This window comes from Mastomys coucha, unplaced genomic scaffold (assembly GCF_008632895.1).
Source record: "Mastomys coucha isolate ucsf_1 unplaced genomic scaffold, UCSF_Mcou_1 pScaffold1, whole genome shotgun sequence".
Classification (NCBI taxonomy): Eukaryota; Metazoa; Chordata; class Mammalia; order Rodentia; family Muridae; genus Mastomys; species Mastomys coucha.
In genome coordinates, this window is record NW_022196891.1 from 35,215,535 (window position 1) to 35,228,919 (window position 13,385).

General features: G+C 39.1%; 1 protein-coding gene across 4 annotated transcripts in view; it reads right to left on the minus strand.

The window, feature by feature from the left end:
• Window positions 1-4,737: 4,737 nt before the first annotated feature.
• The window catches only part of Nek7 (NIMA related kinase 7), a 135,991-nt gene continuing 127,343 nt past the window's right edge, over window positions 4,738-13,385 (minus strand). For all 4 annotated transcript variants that reach the window (XM_031384090.1, XM_031384093.1, XM_031384092.1 and 1 more), the window contains exon 10: window positions 4,738-8,026. In XM_031384090.1, coding sequence (XP_031239950.1) covers window positions 7,916-8,026 — 111 coding nt within the window. In that variant the 3' untranslated portion in view covers window positions 4,738-7,915. The remainder of the gene's footprint in view (window positions 8,027-13,385) is intronic.

A 13,385-nucleotide genomic window follows, 5' to 3' on the forward strand; every position in this document is an offset into this window, starting at 1 on the left:
TCATCACCGTCATTATCATTGTCATCACGGTCATTGTCATCATCGTCATCATTGTCATCATCATCATCATCATCAACACTTTTAGTGGTGCTGAAGATTGGATCCAAAGACCTGCAGGTACTAGACAAATACTTTATAACCAAGCTATGAGATGGAAATTTCTAGTTGTGTCATATGATGCAGACTCACAGTGATGTTTTGCTGAAGCAAGTAGGACTCAATGGAAAGTGAGGGGGCACTTGCATAGCTAGCCTTGTAACACTTCATTACTATTGCATCTTCACGTTGTTAAGAGAAGCATGGCAGAGAACTTCCCCTTGGTCACTCCTGCTGCCTCGTGCGGATTCTGTGGAGGCATGGCTGTTTCATGATGTGGCCGCTGCTCCTGATTGGTGTTTTGGTATCCTGAACTGGACTGCTGGAATTACCCCAAAGAACTACTTCTAAACTGGACTACATCCCCTTGATTTATTTACCATCTTTTCTTCCCTACCTTTGGACAGTGGGCTAGAAGTGGGGTTGAAGCATTTGAGAACCTTTATTAAATTAGGTCTTGAAAAAAATCTAAGCCTCAGACCTACATTCTGAGCCCTCCAAGTTATTATTGGCAGGTAAAGACACCTCTGTAGTTTACTTTCTGTTTAGTTTGAATAATCATAGTCTTTGTTCTCTTGTTTATCTTTGTAATTTGATGCTGTAATGTTTGATTATTTTCTGTTTTGCTTTTATGTGTCTATTCTGCTAGTGGGAAATTACTCTATAATGCAATGGTATCTTTTCTCACATCTGAATACAGAAGTCCCTTAAAACTGTTTTATAAATCTAAGCTTGGAGACAAGAAGCCTTTGCGTTTTTGCTGATCTTGCCATGTGTCTATTTCCCAGCCTTTTTTTTTTTTTTTTTTTTTTTTTTTTTTTTTTTTTTTTTTGTAGGTTAGCTTTGCTGGGTTTAACGATCTTAGTTGCTTGGTTGAAAATTCTTTCAGGACATGGAAAATAGAATTCCATTCTCTCCAGGTCTGTAGAGTTCGGTTGAGAAACCTTTCTGCTAGTCTGAAAAGATGCTCTTAAATGTGATGCTGCTCTTCTGTACCATATCTACAGCTTTTACTTTGTCTTATCCTTCATACAGTAAAGTTTTTTTTTTTCTTTTCTTTAATTTTTTTTCTGTTTATGTCTGTTTCTAGGTGTCCTCAGTCTGGCTACCTAGATCTTTCCCAAGTGTTTCCTATTACACCATTAAAGCTGTTCTATGCTCTAGAATCTTATTGCTGTGATACAAAGCAAGCAGTTTATTTTGGCTCACGGTTTGAGATGGCACAGTCCACCCTAGTGGGGAGGTTATAGTGGCAGAACAGAAGATGACTGAGCATACTCTATTTGCAGTCAGGAAGCACAAAGAAACCAAGAAATCAGGCTGGGCTATAAAAACCACAAGGCCCAGCCCAGTGACCCACTTCCTCTTGCAATGCTCCCCTCCTAGAGGTTCTACAACCCTCTTAAACAGCCCTAGTAGCTGGGGTCTGTGTTCAAACAAAAGCCTATAGGAGACACTCCATATTCTGAATACAAAAGTGTCCCAAAGTTCTTGAATGCACACTTCCACTTTTAAATTTCTTCAGATCTTACCCTTTTGAGTATTTCTGTCTGGTTATTTTTAAACTTCATTCTCCTATGTGTAGTATATGGTCTTTTAAGTTTCATTTTCCTCCGTTCTCTTGAATTTCATTAACCTTTTGGTAACTGTATTAAATTTTTCACCAGGCACTCCATTCGGTTTTTTATTTACTTCATCATGAGAATTGCCTTTGGTGGTCTGTTATCTTGATTTTTCTCTTCCTTCATATTTCTTGTGTTCCAACCCTGAGGTTTGTACTTCTCATAAATCAGGCATCTCTGACAACTTTATGTGGTAGCTTTTCCACAAAGTGATGCTGTCTTCAAGGCATGTCTTGACATGTCAGTTTTTCAATGGTGGATTTGATTTTAGCTACACTTTGTGATCCAGCTTTCTAATTCCTTCTGTGGCTCTCGGGAGAATGTCCAAGAGAAAGAAAGCCAGTCTCTATGGGCTATACAAGATTGGGGGCACTCTTAATTGTCCATTCATTGTATAATGGGCAGCAGTGGAGGTGTGATGGTTTGAATAGGTATGGCACCATAGACTCAGCCATCTGAATGCTTGGCCCATAGGGAGTGGCGCTATTAGGATGTGTGTGACCTTGCTAGAGCAGATGTGGCATTGTTGGAGGAAGTGTGTCACTGCAAGGCCCAGCTTTGAGAACTCTTATATGCTCAGGCTATGCCCAATGTGGGACACAGACTCTCCTTTCCACCTACGGATCAAGATGTTGAACTCTTGGCTTTGTTACCAACACCATTTCAGCCTGCATGCTGCCATTCCATCTACCATAATGGTAACAGACTAAACCTATGTAATTGTAAGCCAGCCCCAATGAAATGCTTTCCTTTATAAGAGTTGCCTTGGTCATGGTGTTTCTTCACAGCAATGGAAACCCTATGACAGGAGTTGAAGGCCAGCCTATTCTCTTTACAGCAATAGAAACTCTAAAACACACTATTTTAGTAATAATTGGTTATTTTAAGTAGAAAAGGTTCTCCAAATGTCTTTTGCTTGCCTCATTTTACTCAGTCTTGTGACTGTCCCAGATAAACCACTGTAATCCCAACATTCCTCCCCCAACCAGCTATTTCACCTGTTTGTTCTTTAGCTGACTTCATTTTACATTTAGGTACTGACTAACATGTCACTTCCTGTCTCACTCAATCACCATCACGATGCTCATCATAACTGGAAGTGGCCCTTGTACAGAGGAATATTTAACAAGCTCTTGGGGAGTAGGTGGAACATTTCAATGGCTCTCACTCTTTATCAACTTCTGTATATCTCCTCTTGGTCTTGCTTCTTCTCAACTTATCTAGCTATTAAGTAATTTCTTTCATAGCCATTGTTCCTGTGCTTGCCCACATTTGTTTTTCTTTTCTCATGAATTATTTATTTAGTTTACATCTTAATCCTGCTTACCCAGGCAAATGGCTGCTTTAAAGAACTTCCAATGTTTTGCACATTAAGTTCAGGTTCTAGTCTTTAGTGTCTAGTCTCTTCACAGCCCACTGTGAAAGCTTCAGAAGCTTTTTCTGGCTTAGCTCTTCATCCGTTCTCATTGTTCCTGCCTAGTCCTTCCCTATTCTGACCTTCCCTCTTGGCCTGAGAAGGTTGGATGCACTTGCAACATCACAGTGATCAGAGATGCATCCTACAGTCACCAGTATGAAAGAGGCATGGTAAGTGTTGAACCCCATAAAGAAGATAAAGACTTGTTTTACTGGCATTTAGGACCAAGAAGGAAGAATGAGTAAGTCTCACATGAATCATTTGGTTCTGTTAAGGTAGACCGGAGAAAACATTGTCATCTGGCTACTCCCCGCCCCCCCAAAAAAAAAACCCACCAAAAGTCAGCTGAGGATGAGTACTTGAAACTTTTTTGTAGAAAAACTAGATGAACAGAAGTTCTACTGGAAAGAACAGATCAGGGCATTTGAAAAATGAGACTGTAGGAATGAGGATAGAGAGAAGAGACAGAGCTAAAGCCCAAGAAGACAGATGTGAATTCTTCCTCAGCCACATATTACATGTGGCCATGTAATAACGGCCACATTTATCAAGCAATCAGGTGATATGTTAAACTACACAGGATCCTACATGAGGTGAGTCCATCTAGTTAGGGATTTATATCCTAATTTTACACAGAAAGTAAAGCCAAGAAAAATGAGGAATTTATCTATAGTGTGCTTGTGGCAGGAATGACTTCCTATGCATTACAACTCTGACATGGAAAATAATTTGAGTCCCGAGCTACAAAATCCTAACTCTAAATGTATAGTACAGTCACTCCCATTCTCAGAAGGCAGTTACATTTATCTGTTCAAAGAACACCATGAAGTTCTTTTGATAATTTGAGGGACTTCAGAAATGATTTCCTACTTTTATATTTTTTTAAAATCAACCTCACTAATGTGTGATGCCTCAGTTGTACTCATTAAGACTTTGAAACATATAAGTCTGGTACTGACTTTCCAAATGAATACATAGATTTTTATAAATAAAATTTATAACTAGCACTAAATATCATAATTAGGTAAAAATGACTATTATGAACACATAGCAACTATGAATACCTACCCTTACTCACATACTGAAACCAACATTTCTTTAATACAAGTCATGGGCTGTAAAGTTAGCCAGTTAACAACTAACTTGTAAAATCAAATTTACCCTTCCAAGCTCTTCTGTCCTCCAGTTGGCAGGCAGGGCAGTGATCCTCACTTAGAGAAGAATAAATGTATCCATTCTCTTGAGATTTTGGTAGCAGCCTATTGCAGCGATGGGGAATGGAAAGTTTTGACTTAAATTTTAAACTATAAATGTTCAAAGCACAAAAATGAATATCCCTTTCTTAAGGTTTAGATGCCTTTTATTCAATGACAGAAAGGGAGACACTGAAGAGACTAGTGAGCCGTGTTTCATGATATAGTGCACATTCAAAACCAAACCATAAAACCCCAAAGTCTCCAGAGAGGTTGTCACTTTTGACTGTTTCACTGTGTGGGTTTCTTCAAGACAGCAAAGTCCTGGAACTGTGTGAGAACTGCTTCTGTAGGTTTGGAGCAAGGGTCGATTTGGAGAGGAGAGAGGGAGGGAACCTGACAGATACTCAAACTTATAGTACTCATCTTTTATTTTTATATATTTATATTAAGATACTGTACAGTTTTTCAAGCTAATGACAGAATCCTTTTGCATGTATATTTAAAGCATAACAAAATAAAAAGTATTTCACAAAAGAAATTCATATTACAGTACTATGGGAATTGGAGGCAAAGAGTGCGCATTTGTGGGTTATGAACAGTACATTCAATTTAAAAGAATAAACATCTGTGTGAATAATAGCTTCTTGTCTATAATAAATAGAGGAAAAGTTCAGAGCAACACCTGGAGTATATGGCTAAAAGATAGGTGCTTTGTAATGGACACACTAAGGAACTGTAGAATGCTCTCAACTTGGCGGTGACATCTCTCTATCTTTACAATCACTGGACATTCTTGAGCACTGCAGGTAGGGTGTCCTTCATTCACCACCCCACACCTCAGCCTACCAACCAATGTTACTGCACATTCTCCCTTGGGTAACTGGTACCAAGTTTAAATAAGGCTTCGAATCAGCCGTACCTTTAATTTGACCTTACTCAAATCGATTCCAATATTTAACTTCATATAAAATTTACTCATAAACAGAATCATAAAGAGAATATTTTATAGGTGATTGTTAAGATTAGAACTTCTAATTAATTCCATAACCATTTGCAAATATCACACTGAATTTGTTTTTACACAATGGATTCTTTTTTGGGGGGGTAGATATGAACACATGGACTTGATTTGAAAGTTTTTGAAGTATTTGAAAGAAAGTTTCCTTTTGTATAAAATGACAGTGACCATCCCTGACCATTAAGCTCTTCAGCTCTTTTTGTTTTTAAGGAGACAAATTCATAAAGCAAAATCACTACAAGGGGATAAGTCTTGTATTTTCATTTAGTTTTGTTTTTTTGAGACAGGAAGTTTTTCTGTGTAGCCCTGGCTGCCCTGGAACTCACTTTGTACAACAGGCTTTCCTGGAACTTAAATCCACCTGCCTCTGCCCCCCCCCGCCAAGAGCTGAGATTAAAAGTGCGTACCACCACCACCAGGTTCCACCCCCCCCAAGTGCTGAGATTAAAGGTGCGTACCACCACCACCAGGTTTTTAAAGGTGGAAAGAGAACAACTCTTGTAGGCAGGGGATATTTCCTCTCGGTCAGTCCTGTGACATTGCAATGGCTATAACACAACACAGTCACCAGATCCTCTCGGTCAGTCCTGTGACATTACAATGGCTATAACACAGCACAGTCACCAGATCCTCTTGGTCAGTCCTGTGACATTACAATGGCTATAACACAACACAGTCACCAGATCCTCTCGGTCAGTCCTGTGACATTACAATGGCTATAACACAACACAGTCACCAGAAGCAGCCTTCTTCACACCTCTGGGGAGATGCTATGCTATTAGTCACTAAGATATGGGATGCACCCAGTTCAGCCTTCAAGACAAAAGAACAACCAGGTTTCCTTTGTCTAAGACAGCATACACAGTGAATTAAAAGACAAGACATTATTTTGAAAATTTACAAGTTATTTAAAAATAACTATAGAAAGAATACTCTGTGAGAAAACAAACACAGGAACTCTATCAGCCAGAGTACAAGCTCCCTGAACACAGGGCTGCTCAACCGACCAGCAGGATAAGCCTTCCCAACGCTCTATCACGGCACACAGGGTTCTGCAACAGCCACGACCACTCTGTTCTTTGGCTCCACAATTCTTTGAAGAAATTGGTTGGTATTAAGATGAAGACTTTCAGGAAAAACAAACTTCCACCTCAGGGTTTCCTAAATAGCTCTCCTTTTTAAATTTTTTCTTAACTAAAATGAGCATCTCTATGTCTGTCATCTTCATATACAAATACAGTACTTTACTCCAAACATCTCCTCAGAAATGCTGCTCTCCTAACAGTTGTGTCTTCAGTACGGTCAGTCTTCTTATCATTAAACATGCTCTAAAACATACTCTTAAACTATAGCCCTGTCAAACGACGTCAACATTCACAGGCACATTTTAACATGTGCCTTTTCTTTCTAACAAGATAGAACAGATGCACATAGAATGGCCCAAACGTTTAAAAAAAAGTTTCAATCTTAGAAAAGTGTTGGCATACCAAATATCTTTTAAAAAGGGAATTCATTCTCAGAAAATCTGAAACATTTAATGAATAAAATGCACACACAATATAAATAAGAAAGTAAATTGAGTAAAAAACAAATTCTGAAGGGGAACTGATCAAAACTTCAATTCAATATATGAATAAAAATATATGCTTACATTACAGTGTATGGTTATGAGTTAACTGTATTTAGATTTGTAAAGATATCAAACTATAGTTGCTGCAAGATTATTCCAAGAATATTCTTCAAATGTACACTAACACACAAAGCCTTGGGCAGTATGCATGTTAAAATTGACTATCACGCCAGGCAAACAAGTCCTTAACCACTTCTTAAAATGGGTTCATTTATACCATTTAAACACAAAAATGGCTTTCAAAGGCATTAAAACACAAGATTTTCAGTGTCCAACTCACATTTTGTCCTTTACGTTTTCACATTTAATCATTGCATTTTGAATGTATAAACTAAAAATTTTAAATCTTTCTCAAAAAGTTTCTGTCTGCATATATTCTAAGGATTATATTTGAAAACTCTAATGCTAAGAACTAGAACATGTATTTCAAACTTTAAAAAAATAATACCCCCCAAAAAAACCAAAAACGAACAAACAAAAAACCCCCCAAATCAGAGAAGTTCACAATTGTGTCCACTACAATGTCCATTAAGTGACTTAAAAGCAAACAAGTCAAAAAAAAACGCTCACTCAGGTCCTTCCTCAGGTTCCGCATCCCTCTGGACGTGTGCCCAGGTGTGTGTTCTTCACCGTTTGGCACTGTCTACAAACACAATCTATCAGCAGAAACACTACAGGACTCTCAAACCTTAGGCCATGAAAAACTCTTGCTGTGCTTGCACTCTTGATGCAGTCTGAGCACCCCAAAGTTGTGGATTGGGAAAGTGACTGAGCCTGGTAGAAAAATGAAGCTCATATGAAAACTGGTTAAGGATTCAAAGCGCATTAGCTCTGAGATAGTAATTTTAACACCCAGATATAATAAGCAGGGAGGTATGATCTGCACGAAAGCACTTTGAAGTTATTTTGGTTGCCGTCTTCAGGATCTTGTACAGTTTAGCTGCTTGCGGTACATGCATGCATTCTCTTTGCCACATCATAAACATAGGCGATGTCTGGTCGCTTCTCTGGATCTGGGTTGATGCATATATTAACTAACTGTCGTAGCTGAAAACCAAACAAAGCAAAAGTTAGTATCAGCCTCCTTAATTTTGAAGAGCATAATCTTGAATAGTTCTAACTATTTTAGCTATAGGAGGCTTCTAGTTAACTATAGATTTGCACACTGTACCTGATCTAGAATTTAATACATTAGATTTGGCAAGCACAAGTTTTCCATATAAAGTAATGAGAGTACATGTCAATCAGATACATTTATCACATGTTATTGTATATAGATAGGAATGTATAAAATTTTGTACTTCAGTGTTCTTTTTGTCAACATGGTAGAGTATGAATACATAAGTATGCAAAGTAGCATTTAAATGTTCCCACTTTATAAAGGAGAGAGCTGAGATCTATACACCAAGGGGAAAAATCCTCAAAGGTTAAGAAACCTTCTTTTCCAGGCTCAACAATTAGAATATTGAGTTTTATTCTCAATTCCAATAACTTTTGTTTGGCAAATTATGTGTCTCTTTGTATCAGCATCTTTACACCGACATCTTCCTGCTCAGTACCTGCTGTCATTAGCAAGAGTTTAGACATTTTGAGAACATTCTGGCATGCAGATAAGCAAAGCACTTTGGTATTAAATTAAATGCCTGCATTTCTTCATGCCCTTCATTGTACATATACTGATGAGCTCTATGGGCAGAACCTGTTGGTACTGGTAAGGCTAAAACCAGGGAAATGTTCTGAGGGAGGAAGAGTGGGCAGAGAGCTAGCAGGCATGGTAAAGGGAGTGAGGGGGAGGCAGCACGCAGCCTGCTGAAGGAGCGTTTCAGTCTGTGCCGTTCTCTACCTGTTACAGAGTGAGGCTAGAGCTCGTCATCAGAAATACTGGCCCATTTCCAACTCATTATTCAGTCTATCAGAATAAAACATAATGATTTAGCTTCAGTCACATTTGGAGAACACAATGTTGGATGAAGTAATGTTATATTCACCAAGAAGGCCTGACAATATTAATATATATTCCTTTCAAAAGAACATGGAATGGTATTGAAAGTGCTTTTAATAACTTGACAAAATGTAAGATATTTTATTATGTTGATCTAATAAAACATATGTTCACAAAAAGCTGTGGGAAAGAGCCCATAGATGATGATTCTTTTTTTTGGGGGGGGGGGTTCGAGACAGTGTTTCTCTGTATAGCCCTGGCTGTCCTGGAACTCACTCTGTAGACCAGGCTGTCCTCGAACTCAGAAATCCACCTGCCTCTGCCTCCCAAGTGCTGGGATTAAAGGCGTGTACCATCACTGCCTGGCTGATGATGATTCTTATGTTTAAAAAGACAGCGTGTCCTACCAGATGACCGAGTTGTAAGAAATTCTATTTAGAAATAAGAATGAGAAAGGAGGCAGAAAAAATAGCAGAGAACGGTAACTAGGTTACAAAAGTCCTCATAGGTCAACCAAGATATCAGTGGGCAGAGTAACAGTTTACTTTGTAACCTTGCCACACCATACAAGCTAGCTCGGAAGCATCCCTGTCAGAGAACTTCAGAACAGGCTGCTCTCTGTAGCCAGTGAACAACCAATGGCCAGCCCTGAAGCACTGAAGAGGAATTAACCACAAGCACAGGGAGAATAGAACATAGCTGAAGACAACAGAGATTACAGGGGTCCTCCAATGGGGAAAGGACTAGCAACAAGGAGAAACAGAGGTGGGGCACCAGTGGGCAGCTGAGCAGTACACTACCCCGATGAGAGCTGTACAGGAAGAGCCTGGAGGATTCCAGAGGCCACAGTAGATGAAGGCAATGCTGAACAAACAGGGCTTGCTCTGCACTCCCTTTTATATGTCCCCAACAGTTAAAAAAACAAAACAACAACAACAAAAAAACTGTTGCCATAAGGTTTTCTTTGCCGGTGGAATTACTGACAGATTTACCACTGACAGATCTGTAGGATATGGAATACACAAACCTCAATATACTTACGAGTGAAATTTGTTATAAAACCTTTGTATGACTTAACATATTCAATCTTCCTAAATACCAATGCAGCCCAGTTTTATAAATCAGCAACGGTCCAAGATCATAAAGGCTTTAGAAGGCAGGAGGTAGATTTGAACTGAAAGGGTCTCACTTGAGGCACAGACTTTTTAAGAACTATGTGTTAACCATCATAGAAAAATTCTAACTTGGTCTACAGGTTTCTCCATGGCTGCCTCTGAGCAAGGGCGAGATAGCCTTTCACACAGCAAAGGGCAGACTGTAGGTCGTTTGTGTTTCAAGAGATTGCTAGCAATAACAGCCATTACAAGGTGGTGTTTCATCATAGTGTTAGAAATCCTATGACCAAAAACAAGTTGGGGAGGAAAATACTTGACTGCTACTTCCATATTGTAGTCCATTGAAGGAAGTCAAGCCAGGAACTCAAACGAGGCAGGAACCAAGAAGCAGAGGCTAGAAGGAGGGGTGCTTTCTGGCTTGCTCAGCCTGCTTTCTTATAAAACCTAAGATCCCTACCAACCTAGGGATGATACCACCCACAATGGGCTGGGTCTTCACTCTTATGGAAGAGTTTGGGCAAGGATTGGAGCCTGGAAGTAGATAGGAATCCACAGAAGTCCAACAGAGTCAACTAACATGGACCCTTGGGGTTCTTGAAGACTGAACCACCAACCAAAGAGCATACATGGGCTGGACCTAGACCCCTCTCCCACAAATATGTAGCAGATTGTAGCCTGGCCTTCATGTGGGTCCAGAACAATTGGAGAGTAGGCGGTCCCAATAGCTGTTGCCTGTCTGTGGGATATGTTCTTCTAGCTGGGCTGCCTTGTCAGGCCTCAGTGGGAGAGGATGTGCTTAGCCCTGCAGAAACTTGATGCCCCAGGGTGGGGAGATACCCCCCAGGGGGGGCTGTCCACCCTCTCATAGAAGGAGAGATGTGTATGGGGGAATTATAGGAGGTGGGTGGCCCAAATGTAAAGTGAATAAAAAATCCTTTACACAATTAAAGTACCCCCTTACACACACACACACACACACACACACACACACACACACACACACACACACACACACACACACACACACACACACACAAACAAGCACGCACGCACGCACGCACGCACGCACGCACGCACGCACGCGCACACACACAGGCATTTTCTTAGTTGAGGTTAACTCCTTTCAAATAACTCTGGCTTATAACATGTTGATATACATAACAGGCAACCCAATAAGGCTCTGACAGTCATGGCACTGGAATCACAATTCATAGGACAATTAAGATTTTGTACAAGGCATGGGGAAATCAGAGAAGCTTTATATTAAAGATTCTCTTAAATATCAACACAAATGTGATCCTATAACTATAATGACCCACCATGACAGTTTTAATTGTAACTGCAGTGTTCTTTTAAAAACTGACGCAACCATGAAACTATCAGGAACTTTCTCCAAAGCAAAAGGTAGATTCAACTTAAAGGAATCTTGTCATTAGATTATAAACTTAAACAGAGTGGGCTGGAGAGCGCTTGCCTGAGAGGCCTAAGAGCTGTGATCCTCACACTGGGAAAACTGGAGTTGAAACCTTAAGGACCTCAATTAAAAAACAAAACCAAACCTCCAGAGAAAGGGGTATGGAAATCCTTATATAGTATCTTCATAAAAATAAAAAGTGACACTAAGTGTTCTCTAAAAGTCAGACATTAAATAAAGTCAGACATTAAAGATCAGAATAAGGTGACTATATGCAAGACCTTCCTCAATGTTTACGTGTGTGTGCACTTTTAAGAAAAGCCGCACAGGCTCAGCTGTCCACTAGCTTGAAGCAATTTTCCTACTTCCGCCACCTGAGTGCTGGGACTAAAGGCATGCTCCTTTAGTATTATCTTTTAAAAATGCTTCTCTAGCTCTCTGGAAGAAGGCAAGTTATTCCGAAATTCTTTAATAACCATCCAGTGCTTTGCAACGAAAGTAACTACTATAATTTTAACCAAGCTAAAAGAAAGTGGCAAGAAAATGAAGTCAAGATTGCTACCTATGTTCTTTGTTTAAGTTTTAATTCCTAAGACCACTAGGCATTCGTTTGCTTGAATGTGTGTGTTTAGCCAAGACCTATCCAGTTATTAAAGACCAGCATCAAATTTATCACCTTGACAAAAACAAGAACAGATAATAATGTAAGCCAAAAGATACTTTTTTTAACCATACAAAGCTTACTTTTCACACTTCCTCCTCCTTTTAAAGATCGTATGCTATTGTTTTTAATACAATATGTCAAAAAGGCCTATCCATGTAAGAGCCTTTACAAAGCTAGAGAAAACTGCTACATTTATGTGCTTCCAAGATATTTAAAAAGGAACACAAAAACATTTAAATGACTAGAAGCTAATAATATGGTTCTATACAATATCTATACAGTTATAAATTTAATGCTTTCAAATTCAGTAGATAAACCATGAATATATTTTGATCTATGTGTTTCTAAAGAAATATCAAAGTATGTTGCCTAAAGCCAGGAATATTAAAGAGAGTGTCAAGAGTCATTGTGCTCAGGGTGCAAACCCAATTACAGTTCAAGTTTAGCCACGTAGAGGTAATAACAGTCAGGCTCTTTGTGTATTATCGCTTTAGGTCACCACCGCTATTCTCAATAGGACAATAAAGACTAATTCTATTGGTACTGTTTCTTTATCACCCCTGCCTTAATCCCTCTGAGACCAATTATGCTATATCAGCCTTCCAGATATGCCCAATTTTCATGTATCCAAGGCCACACGTTAGCACCCCAATGTGGATCCAATACATTAAAGCCACTATATTTGGAGCTTTAGATATTTATACAAAATGATTAGGCATATCCAGCATGGATGCCAAAGGGTCACTAATGATTGACCTGGGGTAGAAAAACAAAAGCCATCTTACACTGATGTGATGTAATGTCTGCATTTCATAATCAGAGATCATTCAGCAAACTAAAAGTCTTACAGAAAGTTACATGGTTTTATAGGATCCCACAGGATATATGAAATATAGGGCACCGTTTTAGATTCATGTCTTCAAGGAACAATTCCCCAGTGTCACTTCTATAACACAGGTGAATAAAGGGCATGTATACACACACACACACACACACACACACACACACACACACACACACATAACTCACAGCTTAATCTTTCACGGCAACCTTTAGTAAAGTGGCCAAATAGGACAGTGATGAAAATATGAAATTTACTAAAATAATTTTTTTAAGAAGAAAAGCCAAATGTTCACAATATCTTAGATAACACTGGATGGGACTTTAAATAATAGCACAGCAGTAATATTCAATTCAGTATCTACACACTCTATAGTAAATATTTTTATCTCCCTTGGACTATGACTACATTAATTCTAAAGGTTGTAAAA